At 41.1% G+C, this 17,500-nt stretch overlaps 1 protein-coding gene across 3 annotated transcripts in view; it reads left to right on the top strand.

The window, feature by feature from the left end:
- LOC127421823 (endothelin-converting enzyme-like 1) overlaps nt 1-17,500 on the top strand; it is a 53,742-nt gene that overhangs the window by 7,534 nt on the left and 28,708 nt on the right. For 2 of the 3 annotated variants that reach the window (XM_051664972.1, XM_051664971.1), the window contains 6 exons: nt 4,047-4,769; nt 5,243-5,509; nt 5,589-5,657; nt 7,299-7,409; nt 8,173-8,265; nt 10,240-10,364. In XM_051664972.1, coding sequence (XP_051520932.1) covers nt 4,149-4,769; nt 5,243-5,509; nt 5,589-5,657; nt 7,299-7,409; nt 8,173-8,265; nt 10,240-10,364 — 1,286 coding nt within the window. In that variant the 5' untranslated portion in view covers nt 4,047-4,148. The remainder of the gene's footprint in view (nt 1-4,046; nt 4,770-5,242; nt 5,510-5,588; nt 5,658-7,298; nt 7,410-8,172; nt 8,266-10,239; nt 10,365-17,500) is intronic. The other variant, XM_051664973.1, reaches the window with a different exon arrangement.

Below are 17,500 nucleotides of genomic sequence, written 5' to 3' on the forward strand. Positions count from 1 at the left end.
TATTTATTATTCAGGCAACTAGATTTAAACATAAAGTAATATTTCATGTTCAGTACAAGTTAAACTCAATCGACAGCATTTGTGGCATAATGTTGATTACCATTCACCATGGCCCCATTCACTTCCAGTTCCTCACTGTAACCTCTATTTTTGAGTCGAAATTTTTTTTGTGATAATCAACATTAAGCCAAAAAATGCTGTCGACTGCTGCCTTTTATGGTTTAATAATCACTTTGAATCACGTAGCGACTGTTTTTTTTGTTTTTTTTTTATTAAGAAGCTACTGTCATAACAACACAGAAAAACTTCAAAATAAAAGCTCAGCCAAAAAAAGCTCAATTTAATTATGGGGAAAAAGTATGACACAAACAGATCACTACCAGGGGTGGACTGGCCATTGGGAGAACAGGAACTTTTCCCGGTGGGCCGGCCGTGAAACAGGGCCGAACGGCCGAAATAAAATTGAAATAATTATTGATATGGAATTCAGAAAAACAAGTATCGTACTCGGTATCGGTGAGTACCAAAAAGAAAGTATTGGTACTTGTACTCGTTCTCAAAAAATGGTATCGGGACATCCCTATTCTTTATACTGTGGAAGTCTTTGTTTGGAAAATGTTAATTAAGCTTTTTATTGTTACATATTGCTTTGTTTTCTTTCCTAAGAAAAAAAAGTAATGTTGACAGGAAAAGAAGTATATTTAGTATACAATTTCAACACTTTCAAAATCTACAAATAATCGCAATTACCTACAAAAAAACTACACGAATAATCATGATTAACTACAAAAACTAAGCGATTAATCACAATTAACTACAAAACACGAAGCGATTAATCGCGATTAACTACAAAACACGAAGCGATTAATCACGATTAACTACAGAACACGAAGCGATTAATCGTGATTAACTACAAAAAAAACCAAAGCAATTAATTGCGATAAAAATACATTTATCGACTGACAGCACTACTAATTGTTTTGAATCAAATTGTTCTGACCTGTGGCAGAGCTTGACTTTTCGATATTTGGGTGGAAAAGCTCGGGTATATTTACGCACCGTTCTTTCTCACACACGGCTGAATGCTCAACCTTTCAAAGTATCTTTTTACAGCCCATATGGGTGCGTTCTTTGTGATACTCTTTTATCACAGTCAACTGCAGGTGCATGTGCAGAGACGATGTGTGAAAGTCCGCGTGTCTAGAAAGACTTGGGCTAAGTTTACATTAATCTGGATACATTTAAAAACGCATTTTCATTTCCGAAACGCTCTATGTCCACACTGCCGTTTTCAAACGTTTTCCAAAAGTTGCTCGTCCACACTGAAACATATTAAAACTATTAAATCCCCTTACTGCTCATGGGAAAAATCGCTGTTCCATGTACAAGCTGAAACGCAATTGTCCTCGTGTTTCGTTGCCGCACAGCAATTACGAGTAAACCTCGTATCGCCTTTGAATGAATACATTGTGACGGCTGTACAAAGTAACATTTATCTTTAATAATGCTCTCAAAGTGAATAACAGGCACAATAACGGCGCTACAATGTGGGCCGCCATCTTGATTGTTTTGGGTTGAATGGATCACATGACTGCATCACATGCCAACAAATTTGTCATGGTTTTCAGATATCTCCACTTACTCTGTCCACAGTATAATGCGGAAATGGCGTTTTCAAATTCATCCAGGATGGGCTTTTGCGTTTAAAAACAGCTAGACATAATGCAGAGATAGGATTTTAAATGTTTAAGTACTTTTAACATGACATGTCTTAAAATAAACCGCAATGACCAAAGATGTCCACCTGATGTTATGTATGTATAAACATAGACCTGCACTTAAAAATAGTGCAAATTAAATTTGAATGTCTCTTGTGTGAACAACCCCTTTAGTTGGCTGTGGGTGCGGTGCAACTAGGGACTTTTCAATGCAACGTGAAATCAAGTTAGCTAGAAGTGTCTGCGTTAACATACTTGCATAGAGTATGTTTTGGGTCGAATGTGTGTGTGAAAGAAAGCATGTGTGTTGTGGTCCATTAGGCAGTAGCAGGTTTTCCGCTCTGCAGGGGGTGAGCTTTGTCTGGCAGGCTTGACGCAGTTTACCGGCGTGTGGTTGATGGCCAGTGAGTGTGTGTGTGTGAAGACCTGTTTGAATGTTGCTATGCTTCGCTCTCTCCTTTCCCACTCAAGTCACATCAGCTCTCTTTCTCTCTCCATCCATCAATCGCTGCTCCCTGGAGTCTCTCTCCTCCCGTCTGTCTTTCTCCCTGTCTGTCTCTCTCTCTCTGATCGATCGGGGCCCTTGAGTCATTGGCTAGTGTTTCTCTGATGGTCGAGTGTCTGAAATCAATCTAAACAACTTTAGGATGGAGCATTAGAACCCAAATGGAAAAACTAAGAATCAAGAGCTCGTCATAAAAGACAGATCTGTTTGCTTCTTTTTAAAGGAATATTCCAGGTTCAATACAAGATAAGCTCAGTCAACGGCATTTGTGGTATAATGTTGATTTCCACAAAAAGTTACCATGAGGCACTTACAATGGAAGTGAATGGGGCCAATTTTTGGAGGGTAAAAAATAATTGTTAAAATATTAATAACTACAGTCTTGACCAACACAAAATAGGTATCGTTTGAAAGTTTAGAAGCTCTACTTTCCAATGCATGTAGACATTATGACCAAAACTGAACAAGTGCTTTGAAATTTGCAGACAAATAAGAAGTGTTACGTTTTGATAATTTATAAAAATGTTGCACTGTTCATATTATTGCAATCAGTTAAAACATCAAACTGATCAAATAGTCATGTGTCATATGTTGTTGGAAAGCTTTTAAAGAGTAGAATACAACCAGCCTATTTGTTTTACTCACAGACAAAAATATAGTGAGTAATGGCTAAGTATATGTCTTTGACAATTATGTTGGTGGTGCTCATATGCCGCATTTTTGCTTATAACTTTACGAAAAATAAAAAGAACATAAAATATCACATACCATTACTTAGAAGAGGTGATTATCTTTCAAACGAGTCCACACACAAGATAATCAGATGTATAGATCATTAGATAATCCACATGAAGCACAATGTTACATATGACCACCAGGAGATGGCGCCAAATACATGACACAGACTCAATGATGACTCAAATGACACAGAATGAAACTCATTCTGTGAAATCTCATTACTAAAATCATGTCTGCATGCTATGCAAACCTTTAGTCATTGTTGTGTTTGCATGTGTAATTAGTTCTTATGTACAATTATTATGTTTTATTTGTTTGGAGATGCTTTTGGACACTATGATAAATTATATTTGTAATGTTATAACGTTTGATTGCTTTGTTGTATAAACACATACATTTTTCTCAGTTACAGTTGACATGATTGGGAACAAAACGAAAGCAGTTTTTCAGCACCACCTTATTAACACCCAGAGATATATAATGTCAAATCAGAAAAATAAGAAAAATATAAATTTTGTCTCAGTATTTTTTGTGATTTTTTCAGCAGTTTCTAAGGTCGAGAATTTCAGAATTTACTGTAATTTATATCATAAAAAAATTTAAATGTTTTCTTTACAGTAATAACAAACACTTGACTCTCCTTTTTGTCGAGTTATAGGCCTTTAATTTTGGGTATGCCACTGAAACAGGAAATCTTTCAAAACACCAGAGTATAAAGGTTTCAAACTTGTGTATCATTTGAGCTGTGAAGTGTTTTAAATCATCATTTTAGGGTTTACAGCGATACCGCTTGGATACGAAGTTGTAAAATTGCTATGACTTTACACAAATGCGGTTAGTAAGTGATTTTATCACACTAAAATCATGTTAACACACATAATGTCTTGTGTCTATACTTTTGAAACAGTGAGTATTTTAATGTTTACAGATTGGCCCCATTGACTTCCATTGTAAGTGTCTCACTGGAACACACATTTGTGCTTTTTTGTTTTTGTGGTAATTAACATTATGGTGCAAATGTTTTGATTCAGCTTAATTTGTATTGAACCCGGAATATTCTTTTAATTACATCTCTCTCAAAACAGGTCAAATTGAGAAAGAAAACGGACTGAAAAACAAAGAGAGGTCAAAGGTCATGACCTCACATTGATCCCAGTCATAACTTTCCATTCAACTCTTGTGACCTCATGTTCCACACCTTCCCCAACAAATCCAGGGGGCAGACAGCGGCTGCCATGGAGAAGACCTACTCGCTAACTGCGCATTACGACGACTTTCAGGAAATCAAGTATGGCAGCCGCTACAGCAGCAGCACGCTCAGTAACGGCAGGAGCTTGCATCTGGGCGGGTCCCTGGAACGCAGTGGGCGTGGCCGGAATGGGCGTGACAAATGTGTGGGCGGGGCCAGTCCTGCGGGCGGAACCCCTGCTCGCTGGAGTCGCCGTGAAATCTGCCTGCTGTCGGCGCTGGTGTTCGCAGCGGGAATGTGCGTGATTCTCGGCTGCATGCTGGCACTGAAGTTTCTGTCATTAGAAACGCAGGATTCTCAGTGTCGTCAGGACTGTGTGAAGCGACGCTCGCTGCTCCGTGCGGCGCGGTTTGTCCAGGGCAACATTGACCCGAGCGTCCAGCCCTGTCACGACTTCTACAGCTTTGCGTGCGGAGGTTGGCTCCGACGACACGGAATACCTGAGGATAAACTGAGCTATGGAATCATTACCGCCATCGGAGAGCAAAACCAAGAGAAGCTGCAGCGCCTCCTACAAGCACCGATCCAGAGGAATGAACCGGGTAGCGCAGAGAGAAAGGTACAAAAAAAACATAAAACACTGTCATAAATTTAGTAGCTAGAATAAAGTCAGAATAAGTTGAAATACATGCTGCAAAAAATCTTGTTTTCAAGTAAAAAAAAAAAAAAAAAAAGAATTTAGAATTTTTTCGATCTTTTTTTTAGAAAGTGTAAAGTGATGTCACTGACAGAGGTTCTCCATACCACAGCATACATTTAACTAATCATTAATAAAATAATGAAATTTGTTATTTATCGACTATTATCAGTTTTATCAATCAGTTGTTGCAGCTCTAATTTTGTTTTTAATGTTTTACACACTTTATTGGTTTAAAGCTAATTTAAAGCTATCAATTTTTAGAAATAAAAGTGGTGAAACTTTCCTATGCACCAGGGAAAGATCTTTCATGAATAATTTATTAGTTAGAATTAAAATGTTAAAATGTCACTTTAATGTATATTTAGAATAAAACCTCTTATTATCTTCCACAGGTGAAAGAATTTTATCGCTCCTGCATCACCATTCAGGAAATTGACCGTCTGGGGGCGGGGCCTATGATGGAGGTGATTGAAAGCTGCGGTGGGTGGGACCTGTCTGGAGCTCCTCCCGGAGGGGCGGGCTGGGACAGTGGCTCCGCCCCCATAAGGCCAGATTTTAATGAAATGCTGTATAAGACTCAGGGCGTGTACAGCACATCTGTGTTCTTCTCTCTCACTGTCAGCGTAGACGATAAAAACTCGTCACGCAATGCCATACGGGTGAGAGATAGTGTGTGTATTTGTATTTATTTTTGCATATGTGTATAGTGTTCCTCTACTAACGTGTGTGTGATTATAGATTGACCAGGAGGGTTTGACTCTACCGGAGAGAACTCTGTATCTGGGTCAGGATGAGGACAGTGTGAAGGTGAATCTTCTCTTGATGTCTCTCTTTCATCTCACATCTCTCTCTATTGCTCCTTATGCTCTTTTGTTCTCTATTCTCTCTCTCCATCTGTCTATCTGTCTGACTGCCATCTGTCACTCCACCCATCTCCTGCAGTGACCTCACATGTCTAATAGATTGTGTCACAGCTGGTGATGATGTCACACATGAGCCCATGTCCTTTATTAATGAAGTCCCAGCGGTGTCTCTGTCACGCTCGAATGACCTCACACTTTTATTAGAACGCAATTACAAACAATAGACTCACACTACCAGTCAAAAGTTTGGACACACCTACTCATTCTTGATTATGACTATTTTCCTCATTATAGAATAATAGTAATTGAAAACGCATCAAAACAAATGGAAGTATGGCCGTTATGCATCTTATATTTCATGGGATGTCTTTTAAACCGTATTGAAGGAGTTCACGTGAATGCCGGACACTTGTTGACTGCTTTTCCTTCATTATCCACTATAACTCAAACATTAAAAGTATTAATAATGAACAGTAGTTTTGTACATAAATACATATGTAAGCACTTTATAAACATATTTTGTATTTGTTTACAAAACTAATTTCAAGCAATTAAGCATAACCCTTTAACCCTTTAAGCTCAGATGGGCCCGCAAGAAAAAAAAATCAGTATGTTAATAACTACAGTCTTGACCAACACAAAATAGGTATCGTTTGAAAGCTTATAAGCTCTACTTTCCAATGCATGTAGACATTATGACCAAAACTGAACAAGTGCTTTAAAATTTGCAGACAAATCAGAAGTGAAGCGTTTTGATCATTTATTTAAAAAAAAATTGCACTGTACATATTATTGGAATCAGTAAAAACATCAGTCTGATCAAATAGTCATGTGTCATATGTTGTTGGAAAGCTCTCAAAGAGTAGAATACAACCAGCCAATTTGTTTTACTCCCAGTCAAAAATATAGCGAGTAATAACTAAGTATATGTCTTTGACCTACATGTTTCATGTGAACAGGTGTTGCATATATGCAGCGTTTTCACTTATAACTTCACAAAAACTAAACAGAACATAAAATATCACATGCCATTACTTAGAGGAGGTGATTATCTTTCAAACAAGCCCACACACAAGATAATCAGATGTATAGATCATAAGATACACACAGCATCTGCTTTCCTGGATCAGACGATGTCATCGGAAATGCTGTAGCGTCACGGAATGCTAAACCAATAGGATTAGGATCAGATTGCTCCAACCAGTGGTGATAGTCCTCTATATTTGGGCAGAGAGTCATGTGATCAATCACTCTAATTACATATGGCCACCAGGAGATGGTGTCAAGTAAATGATACAGACTCAATAATTACTCAAATGGCACAGAATGAAACTCACTCTGTGTCAGTTATAAGCCTTTAATTTTGGGTATGCCACTGAAACAGGAAATCTTTAAAAACACCCTTAGAGCTTAAAGGGTTAAATCAAAAGGTTTTTAAGGTCATGAGAAACATAAATTATGTCAAGTTTGTCCAAAAAATTGCCATAAACTAGCATACAGAATTTCATAAACAGTTTCATGTCAGGTCTTTGACAGGCTCTGTACATAATGATGTCATGATGATGTCATTTCTTGATGATGTCAGATTCTGGCAGCCTATAAGGCGTTGATGGAGAGATTGCTGAGCATGCTGGGAGCTCATAACGCCACGCTGAAATCCCGCGAGATTCTGGACCTGGAGACAAGACTTGCTAATGTACGTATCACATGCATGTTAACGTGTGTTTTAGTCATGTTTGATCTGCAAGCAAAACATTCTTTCATATGGTTCTTTGTAATGATTCAGTCAAAATGATTCACAAAGCATTTGTAAATGACTGAACTTTAAGGAAGAAGTTTATTCGACAAAACATTTTCTTCAAACAGGCCTGAAAGGAACAGTTCACCCAGAAATGAAAATACGTTCATCATTTACTTTCTTTCTTATGTGCAACACAAAAGCATACTTTGTGTTCTTTTGAAGCTTGAAGAGGTGGTCACCATAAACTGCCATTGTATGACATCACTGAGCACAACATTTATTCACAATTTCTCCCTTTATGTTGAGAAAAAGAAATAAAGTCATATAGAGTTATAACAATACAGGGGTGAGTAAACAATGACTGAATTTACATTTTTGGGTGAACTAATCCTATAAGGTAAAAGCATCAAACTGAAACACAGACATTAACTAAAAACGTAAAATAATCAAAAGAAAGTGATCACTAAATATTTAATAAATTACAAAAACGAACAATGAAAATGTGGTGAATTGATTTTGGGCAACACTCTTTAAGTGGAAAATCAAGTAAATCAGTGAATCAACTGGCTCATTTCAATGAACTGTTTGAACAAACCAAATTGGCAAAATCAATCAGACTCTAGTAGGTGTATGCTTGTATAAATACTGTGTGTGTGAGTTCAGAATTTTTTAGTTTGTGTGTGCAGTGTTTCAACATTTTCCCTTTTTTTCTCCAAAGATCACAGTGTCTGAATTTGATGACCAAAGAAAAGATATAAGTAGCATTTACAACCGCATACCATTAAAACAACTCCAGAAAATGGCTCCCAGTGTGAGTATACACACACACACACACACACACATATATACACAAACACACACATGCACACGCACACATACACACACACACACACACACACACGCACACACACACACACACACATGCACACATACGCACACACATACACAAACACACACACACATACACACATACACATGCACACATACACAAACACACGCACGCACACACACACACACACACACATGCATACACACGCACATGCACTCGCACACACACACACACACTCACTCACACACACACACACACACACACACACACATACACACACACTAATTTAAATGAATTGAGTTGATGTTAAACGCTAAGGATATTCTCGGAATGGAATATTAGTTTACTGAATACTGCACATTATATAATGTATATTGCCTGTTATTTTTACAAATTGAATGTAAAATAGTATGTTGCAAAATTTGTCACACAACATCATTACATTGCATGTTTAATTCTGACGTCCAGTCATCATCTCGGAAATAAAATGTGGTTATTTTGTATTTTTAGTTTTAGTGTGCTCTGGTTGTATACTGTACATTTAGCAAATGTAGTAGATCATGCTGGTAAACATACAGAAAAATGTCACATTGTGCACACTATACATACTGCATACTAGGGATGGGACGATATTTTGAATTTCAATATATCGTGAACCAAAAAAATGATGAACCATATCGTGGCAAAATCTCGATATTTTGAAATTTGCAACATTGTTTTCTGTCCATGTGATCATAAATGAAATGACCCGTCAAACATCATAATCTCTATATCGCTTGATTTTACGCCTACTGCGCTTTTTCTACACTGTTTACAGGGTTCACACAAGGTCCTTAAAGTGCTCGAATTTAGCTTTTAGAAATGTAAGTACTGGAACACCTGGAAAATCTCCTTGCTTTGATGAAAAGTGCTTGAGATTAAAACGGATCATTTCCTCCGTGTAATGTGTGTCCATCAAACTTTCATTGAATAATGTGTCTTAATATCCTTTCTGTTCTTTACAGTCAGATAAAAAAGTACAATTAATTTTAATCTCACACAGCATGGATGCATTAAAGTAACCGAGAGATTCTCGTTGATGTTCGCTGAACTGGAACACTGTGAGCCGCTCGTTGAACTCTTAAAGTGACAGTAACCTTTTTAGCGTTTCTTATACAAATGAATGTAAGCTCAATGCTTTTACTTTAAATTGTACACATTATTTCAAATAGTGATAGCTCATATCATTATTATTTATACAATTTCATGATATAATATTAATTCATATAATGTAGAATTTCTGTATTTTTACAGTTAAATTTTGATTATAATAATGATGACAAACAAATGATTAAAATATAAATAAACTTTCATGTCCTTTTTTCAGGACAGGTTCTGCTGTTCAGTTCTATCAGCCTAAATGTACCCCAAAATTATTTGTTTGTGATCTTTTCTTATAGAGAAACTCTTATTATTTAAACTCTGAGCATTTATATTGTGTATTAAAGAACTTTATTTTGATGAGAAATTATAATAACGTGATTAAATTTACAGTTACTGATGCTTTAACCTGTCGTCTCACAGAGATAAGGATTAGGTTTACATGTGTAAATAAACTGTGTATTTGTTCCACAGACTTTCCAAGCTTTGTAAGAATAATGGACTTGTCATCGGTGTGGTGATTTTTCCCAGATGACCTTGAACTTTAGAGTAAAATTAGAATGCAAACTGGCAAATATATGGAGCAGCCGGATCTATGCAGCGATCCATTTTTGGCATGATGTGGCCAGATCCGCTGTTTAAAACTCTGGCACCAAACTCAGTCCCTAAATGAACTATAAATCGATACGCAAAGAGCAGCATGACTCTAAAAGATTGCTGGGTTCTGTCCTGTAAAGAGATGGTGTGAATTTAGATTGGGAAAAGTGATAATCAACAGAGGTATAAACATTGTCATCTCTCTCTCTCTCTTTCTAGTTTCACTGGAAGCGTTTGTTGGATCGAATTTTCCATGATAATTTCTCAGAGGAGGAGGAGATCGTCGTTTTAGCCGCTGACTACATGCAAAGAGTGTCGGACATCATTAAAACCACGTCTAAACGGTATGACCAAAATCACATATCATGGTATGTTATACCATGGTTCTGTTAAATGCTTGATTCTAATTGGTTGACAAACATTCTAAGGTGTACAATTATATTCCAGTTAACTCCACTGCACGTCACGACCACATTACCACCTTGGGGTGTGCATTATTTTTCAATAATTCAATGGTCCGTCATCAATTATTCCTTACTTATTACATGGCTCTCTGGAATGCTCGATTCTTATTGGTCTATCGCACCATCCAGTGGTCTGATATTTATGAATAACACCGCACGACTGGTCATCTGGGTATTGCGAGTCATATTTCCTACTTCTTATATTACTCTGCGATTTTTCAAAGTAAACTAATAAAATAATTTCACCTTAAATAAATATTTCATGTCCATTTAATTTTTAATTTGTTAAGTAGGCGCGTAATAAGCCGGATAATGTACAGCTCCATGTCAGGGTCCTGATCAGTCTGTCGGGTTTATTTTGTGAAAACTACTTACTGACTGTACATTATTCCTTATGTATCATGATAACGGTGTATATCATGATATAGTTATTTTTGCTGGAGATTAATAATATTTTTTAGAGCTGTCTATTTAACACGTTAATTCAGTGCGATTAATTATATAAAAAATAATGCGTTAAAAATGTACACAATTAATCATGTCCCTGCACCATAATAAGGAATATTCCTTATATCTGAGCAATTCAAGCTTGTAGTACCACCTCTTTCCTCCAGGGGGCAGTAAGCGAAACTTCAGCTGTATAGACCCACACATCTTATACAGAGAACAAACCACACTCACCGACAGCAGACAGCACAAGATGAGAACACGTACTTGCGTACAAACACAGCTTGATGGAGCGTAAATCCGAACTTAGGGATCTCAAGACGTGTTTTTCTAAGTATTAAACTACGTTTAACTTGACACAGCAACCTAAAAATTTTATGTTTATGACAGGACGCAACCAAAGTGGTAGACGCTCCAAAATCGTCCGTCTGATGCAGGTGTACTTTGACGCATCCTTAGACAAGCCCTTACTGATTGACGAATTCAATTGCAATATGGATTGCTTTGAACTATAGCCCAATTATAGTCTTATGCCAATAATATGTAAATAAACAATACTACTGAGTATTATTACTTTGTATGATTGATATATATATATAATTTTTTATTATTTAAATATAACTATTATAATTATTTCATCATATATTTAATTATTGTTATTTGATGGGCTTTCTCAGCAAATATTTATATATTACAATTAATTTGATTAATTAATTGGCACACCATGTAATCAATTTGATTAAAAAATGTTATCGACTGACAGCCCTAATATTGTTTAATAATAATTTGCATTTGCATTTATTTTAATTTATATTATATATTAATTAAAGTTACATCTAATTTTACAACTTCGTTGCCATGATGATGTAATGTGTAAACCCTGTAATACCACAAATAATGATGATTTAAAGAACTTTACAGCTCAAATAATACACAAGATTTAACAGAGGAATTAAGGTAAGTGCTTTTATAAACTTATAAGCTTCACATTTCTGTCTTTAAAACCTCCAACAATTGGCTCCATTCACTTCTATTTTAAGTGCCTCACTTTAACCTTGATTTTTGCCTTTTTTAAAGAAAAGGAGGGACAAGTCGAAATAATTTTTTTGTGGTACATTATGCCACAAATGCCGTCGATTGAGCTTAACTTTTATTAAACTCAAGATATTCCTTTAAGCAAATAAAATACCTTACAAATTAAAGGTTCCTTATCTCATTTGATTAAGTCTGACATCAGTGCAAAAACAGCTTCACATTATGAATCAATTGAGTTAAAAACAAAAGACTTAGAGCAGTAAAACTATATATTATAAAACATCATGGTTACTTTCGTAACCTCCGTTCCCTGATGGAGGGAACGAGAGGTTGTGTTGATGTAGTGACACTAGGGGTCACTCTTGGGAGCCCCAAACACCTCTGCTTTTTTTAAAAAAGGCCAATGGGAATTGGCGAGTGCAATTTGCTTGCCACTCCCCCGGACATACGGGTATAAAAGGAGCTGGTATGCAACCACTCATTCAGGTTTTGTGCTGAGGAGCCGAGACAAGGTCCCGGCCATTTCAGTGGGTAGTTCAACATTGTGGCAAGAGGGACACAATGTCTCGCTCCCTCCATCAGGGAACGGAGGTTACGAAAGTAACCATGACGTTCCCTATCTGTCACTCACTCGACGTTGTGTCGATGTAGTGACACTTGGGGTCCCTATACAAAATGCCACAACTATCTGAACTGTGTTACGTGAGCTGGCGGTGCATGACGAGCAGACCGCTGTGTGCCTCGTAGCCAGCGCACCAGGCCATCACGTAACCTCCCCAATACTCCTATGAGTGTCGAACGGTCCTTCAGGAACAAGTCGACTGCCCAACAATAGGGATAGCCGTGGCTAGCCCAGCCGAGCTCTCTTTTCTCCCCAAAAAAAGTGGAATTTGTTAACTGACTGGGAGCCATGTCGGGGGGTGTCCCTCCCAGGGGGAAGACACCGCGGAAACCACACCCCGCCCAAAAAGTGGGGGGGGGGGGTGATTTGAGTGGAATACGTCACATGGTCTTACCGAGTCTTGTCAGAAGTATGTCATGTGGAGAGGTGCCATGCTAGGTCCTAACCGAAGGGGGAGGAGTTTCTACAAAGTATGGCGACCGGGGGCAGAGGGGCCTCTGCCCAAGGAAGACGCAGTTTACCGACAGGGAATCGATCTTGTGGAAGATATCACATGGGGTCGCCTTCAGGGAACCAGCACATGTGGAGCACCCACCTCAGTACAGGGTCTCATTAGCGCACATACTGGGCCAGCAGCGAGTTTCTCTGCAAACTCAACTGCCAGAGGACTAAGGAGGAAATTCATCCAGGGATCACAGTCTGTGAACACGACTGGGAGTCAAGAGCGCACATCTTCACCTCAAGGGAGGGGAAAGGCGCTATGCGCAATAGGTACACCCGGCCAGCTGCCCCATAACTTACCTGCTTGTGCCTGCCAATACACGGGATGAGACCGGCTCAACCCGGAGATTGTAGAACCTTGCAAAGGTGTTGGGTGCTGCCCAGCCCACTGCTCTGCAGATGTCTGCCAAAGAGGTGCCACTGGCCAGGGCCCAGGAGGCCGCCACACTCCTGGTAGAATGGGCTCGTAACCCCGCAGGGGGTGGCACGTCCTGAGCCTGATATGACCCAGTGGGTGATCCTCTGTTTGGAGACAGCGCTTCCTTTCCGCTGTCCACCAAAGCAGACAAACAGCTGCACAGAGCTCCTTAAGCTCTGCATGTGATCCAAATAGATGCGTAAAGTTGGGTCTGCCTCCTCCTGGGGCAGCGCTTGCAGTTCACCACCTGATCCCTAAAAGGGGTCGTGGGAACCTTGGGCACATAGCCCGGTCAGGGCCTCAGGATCACGTGAGAGTAACCCGGACCAAACTCCAGGCACGATTTGCTGACAGAGAATGCCTGCAGGTCCCCTACATGATGATGCAATATGCCCAAGGAGCCTCTGAAAAAGTTTCAGTGGAACCGCTGCCCTCTGTCTGAATGCCTTCAGACAGTTCAGCACCGACTGTGCGCGCTTGTTCGTGAGGCGCACCGTCATCGAGACTGAGTCCAACTCCAAACCGAGAAAAGAGATGCTCTGAACCGGGGAGAGCTTGCTCTTTTCCCAGTAGACCCGAAGCCCCAGTCAGTTAAGGTGCTAGAGCATGAGGTCCCTGTGTGCGCACAGCAACTCTCGAGAGTGAGCTAGGATTAGCCAGTCATCAAGATAGTTGGGGATGTGGACACCCACTTCCCTTAGTGGGGCAAGGGCTGCCTCTGCGACATTCGTGAAGGCGCGAGGGGACAAGGACAGGCCAAAGGGGAGGACCTTGTACTGGTACGCCTGGCCTTAGAAGGCAAACCGCAGGAAGGGTCTGTGTCGAGGTAAGACTGTGACGTGGAAGTACGCAACCTTCAGGTCTACCGCCGTGAACCAATCTCGATGCCGGACGCTCGCTAGAATGCGTTTTTGCATCAGAATCTTGAACGAGAGTCTGTGCAAAGACGGTTCAGTACTCGCAGGTCCAGGATTGGTCGCATCCCACCACCATTCTTCAGTACGATGAAGTAAGGGCTGTAGAACCCTTTCTTCACCTCGGCTGGAGGGACAGGCTCTATCGCGCCCTTGTGCAGAAGGGTTGTGATCTCCACACACAAGGTAACGACATTCTCACCCTTCACCGAGGCGAAGTGGATGCCGCTGAACCTGGGCGGGTGCTTGGCAAACCAGCGGGTGGGGCCTCGCGGCGGGGCGGAGCTCGAGGTGCCACGTCAAGGGGACTCGAGCCCTGTGGCTGTGCTGAATCCAGGGACATCAAAGCACTTACCTGGCTCCTGCCACCCACCATAAGATTGGCTGAGGAAGGGAGAGGAGGAATCTCGTCCCCGTAGTCCACCGGAACCAATCCCGTGTGGGAGTGTTTGTGCCACAGCTGGGCGCACAGGGGCGGGGGGTCCGCCACTGGAGTACCATACCTGCCAAAATGGGATGGTGGACGGTGGTCGTGACGAACATGTGACCCAGGAGATGAGGAAACCATTCTTTTGTCAAGCTTTTGGGTGCAGCAGCCTCCTGGGCATGCGGCGACAAAAGATTCTCCTCCCAGCCGGGGGATGGAGTGGTCTGTCGACCAGCTCCAGAGAAGCGGGTCTCCTCGCCCCTGGGTTGCCCATCTTGGGGGTGCTTCAAAGCCTTCCTCAGGTTCTTAGTGGCCGGCCGCGAGACGGGTGGCGTCTGCTTCCTGCGGAGGGCTCCACGCTTGAGCCGGGCCACAGGGGCGGGCTGCAACAGAGCCGGTATTGTTGCTGCAGAAGGATGCCCTTGGCGACGAGCAGACAGGGTGCGGGGTCTTAAGCTGCGCCGGGGCAGGATATGTTGTAAGGCCTCCGTCTGCTTCTTCACCGCCGAGAACTGCTGAGCAAAGTCCTCGACGGTGTCGCCAAACAGGCCAACCTGGAAAATTGGGGCGTCAAGGAACCGTGCCTTGTCCGTCTCTCCCATCTCGACCAAATTGAGCCAAAGGTGGCACTCCTGGACCACCAGGGTGGACATTGCCTGCCGAGAGACCGCGCCGTGACCTTCGTCGCCCTGAGAGTGAGGTCAGTTGCCGAGCGCAGTTCCTGCATCAATCCCGGGCCAGAACTACCCTCGCACAATTCTTTTAGTGCCTTGGCTTGGTGTACTTGCAGGAGAGCCATGGCGTGCAGGGCGGAGGCGGCTTGTCCAGCGGCACCGCAGGCCACAGTCATCAGGGATGATGTAAACCTACAGGCCCTGGACGGGAGCTTGATGATGTCTCCACGTGGGCAGTGCCCAGACACGTAAGACAGCGATCGTGGCCGTCAGAAGCGGAGAGATAATGACCGCATCCAGGATTAACACACAAACGGAAAGGCATTTTTAAAAAGACGTCCCGTGTGCGCTGTTCTTTTTGTGGATGAAAATATATTCTTTTAGAATATACTCTCTTATTTTCGCTCTGCCGAAGCGCCCAGGGGTGTTCTCTGCACTCCATGGGTGCAGAGGGGGAGAAGCCACTGAAATGTGCCGTAAATCCAGCAGTTTTGATGTGCGTCTTTGGAGGGAATTGAATTCAGTGCGCTGAATACAACCACTTGGCTCCGAAGAGAAAATCTGTGGTTGCAAAACCAGCTCCTTTTATACCCGTATGTCTGGGGGAGTGGCATGCATATTCCACTCGCCAATTCCCATTGGCCTTTTTTCAAAAAAGCAGAGGTGTTTGGGGATCCCAAGAGTGACCCCTTGTGTCACTACATCGACACAACGTCGAGTGAGTGACAGATAGGGAACTGAATTTTCAGACTCTAAATTCTGATTGGATGAACCACATTCAAAATAGCTGATATACACAGACAAATCTGTAACCGAACATCAGTTTAATTCTATATTAATTGCTCTGGAATCATCTAAACTTTGCTTTGCATCACATCCTTTAATAACAAGTTCTTCTTCGTCTTGACATGTTTGTGATGAGTCCAGCTCTGTATTTTCACATTACTTCAACATGTGTCATTCTTCGTCACTTTGATATGCAAATAACGCAAAGCAGTTCTGACCACTGATAACCACGTGAATATATTTGCATATATAAGTGGTATACAAAATCTCTTCAGATTGAGAGATCTGAATGCAGTAGTGTGTGTGTGTGGCTTTATTTAGGTGTCACTGTTGGGTGAACACTCATCTGTGCCGTGGGTGATTAGAATCAACCCACAATGGCTCCACTTGTTTACACAGACATACACACACACACACATAAAACACTCCAGAGACCACGAGTCAAGTGCAGGATGTGCTGTCAGGTTACTTCCCTGGGAGTGTGTGTGTGTGTGTGTGTGTGTGTGTGTGCGCACCTCTGGTTGTCTGTTATAGCTGTTGACAGCTAACAATTCCCAACCAATACTAAGTTCCAAAACATACTCGAAATAAGTAAATGTATGTAAACTAGCTACTTAAGCTCGGAAATGTGTCTGGACACAATTCATAACCATTTACTTTGGCTCAATCACGCTAGCAGGAAGGCTGCCTACTGAGCATTGCAGTAGTCCAGTCATGAAATGACAAGAGCTTGGACCAGGAGCTGCGCAGCATACTCAGACAGGAAAAGGTTGGTTTTTCCTGATGTTGTAAAGCACAAACCTACATGACCAAGCAGTTGAGGAGATGTGGGCAGTGAAGTTTAGGTAGTCTTAAAAAAACACCACTCTTCTGTTCCTTGCTGTCCTGGTTGCCGTTAGTATTGTCGAACCAAGATGAATAGTGAGGTTGTGGTCAACAGATAGGATGGCCGGGGTCACAAGGAGTTCTGTCTTGACAAGGTTGAGCTCAAGGTGTTGTTCCTTTATCCAGGCTGAGATTTCTGAAAGGCAGGCTGAGATATGAGCTGAGATGGTGTTAATTTTGTCAACAAAATGACTGACGAAAGTGTTCTTTGATGAAAGGTTTTTTATTTTGTCAAGACGAAAATGTATAAACAAGCAGCACTAAATAAAAAGCATAAATAAAAAGGATGAGATAAAACATAAAGTTT

The sequence above is a fragment of the Myxocyprinus asiaticus genome, chromosome 31 (assembly GCF_019703515.2).
Source record: "Myxocyprinus asiaticus isolate MX2 ecotype Aquarium Trade chromosome 31, UBuf_Myxa_2, whole genome shotgun sequence".
Taxonomy (NCBI): Eukaryota; Metazoa; Chordata; class Actinopteri; order Cypriniformes; family Catostomidae; genus Myxocyprinus; species Myxocyprinus asiaticus.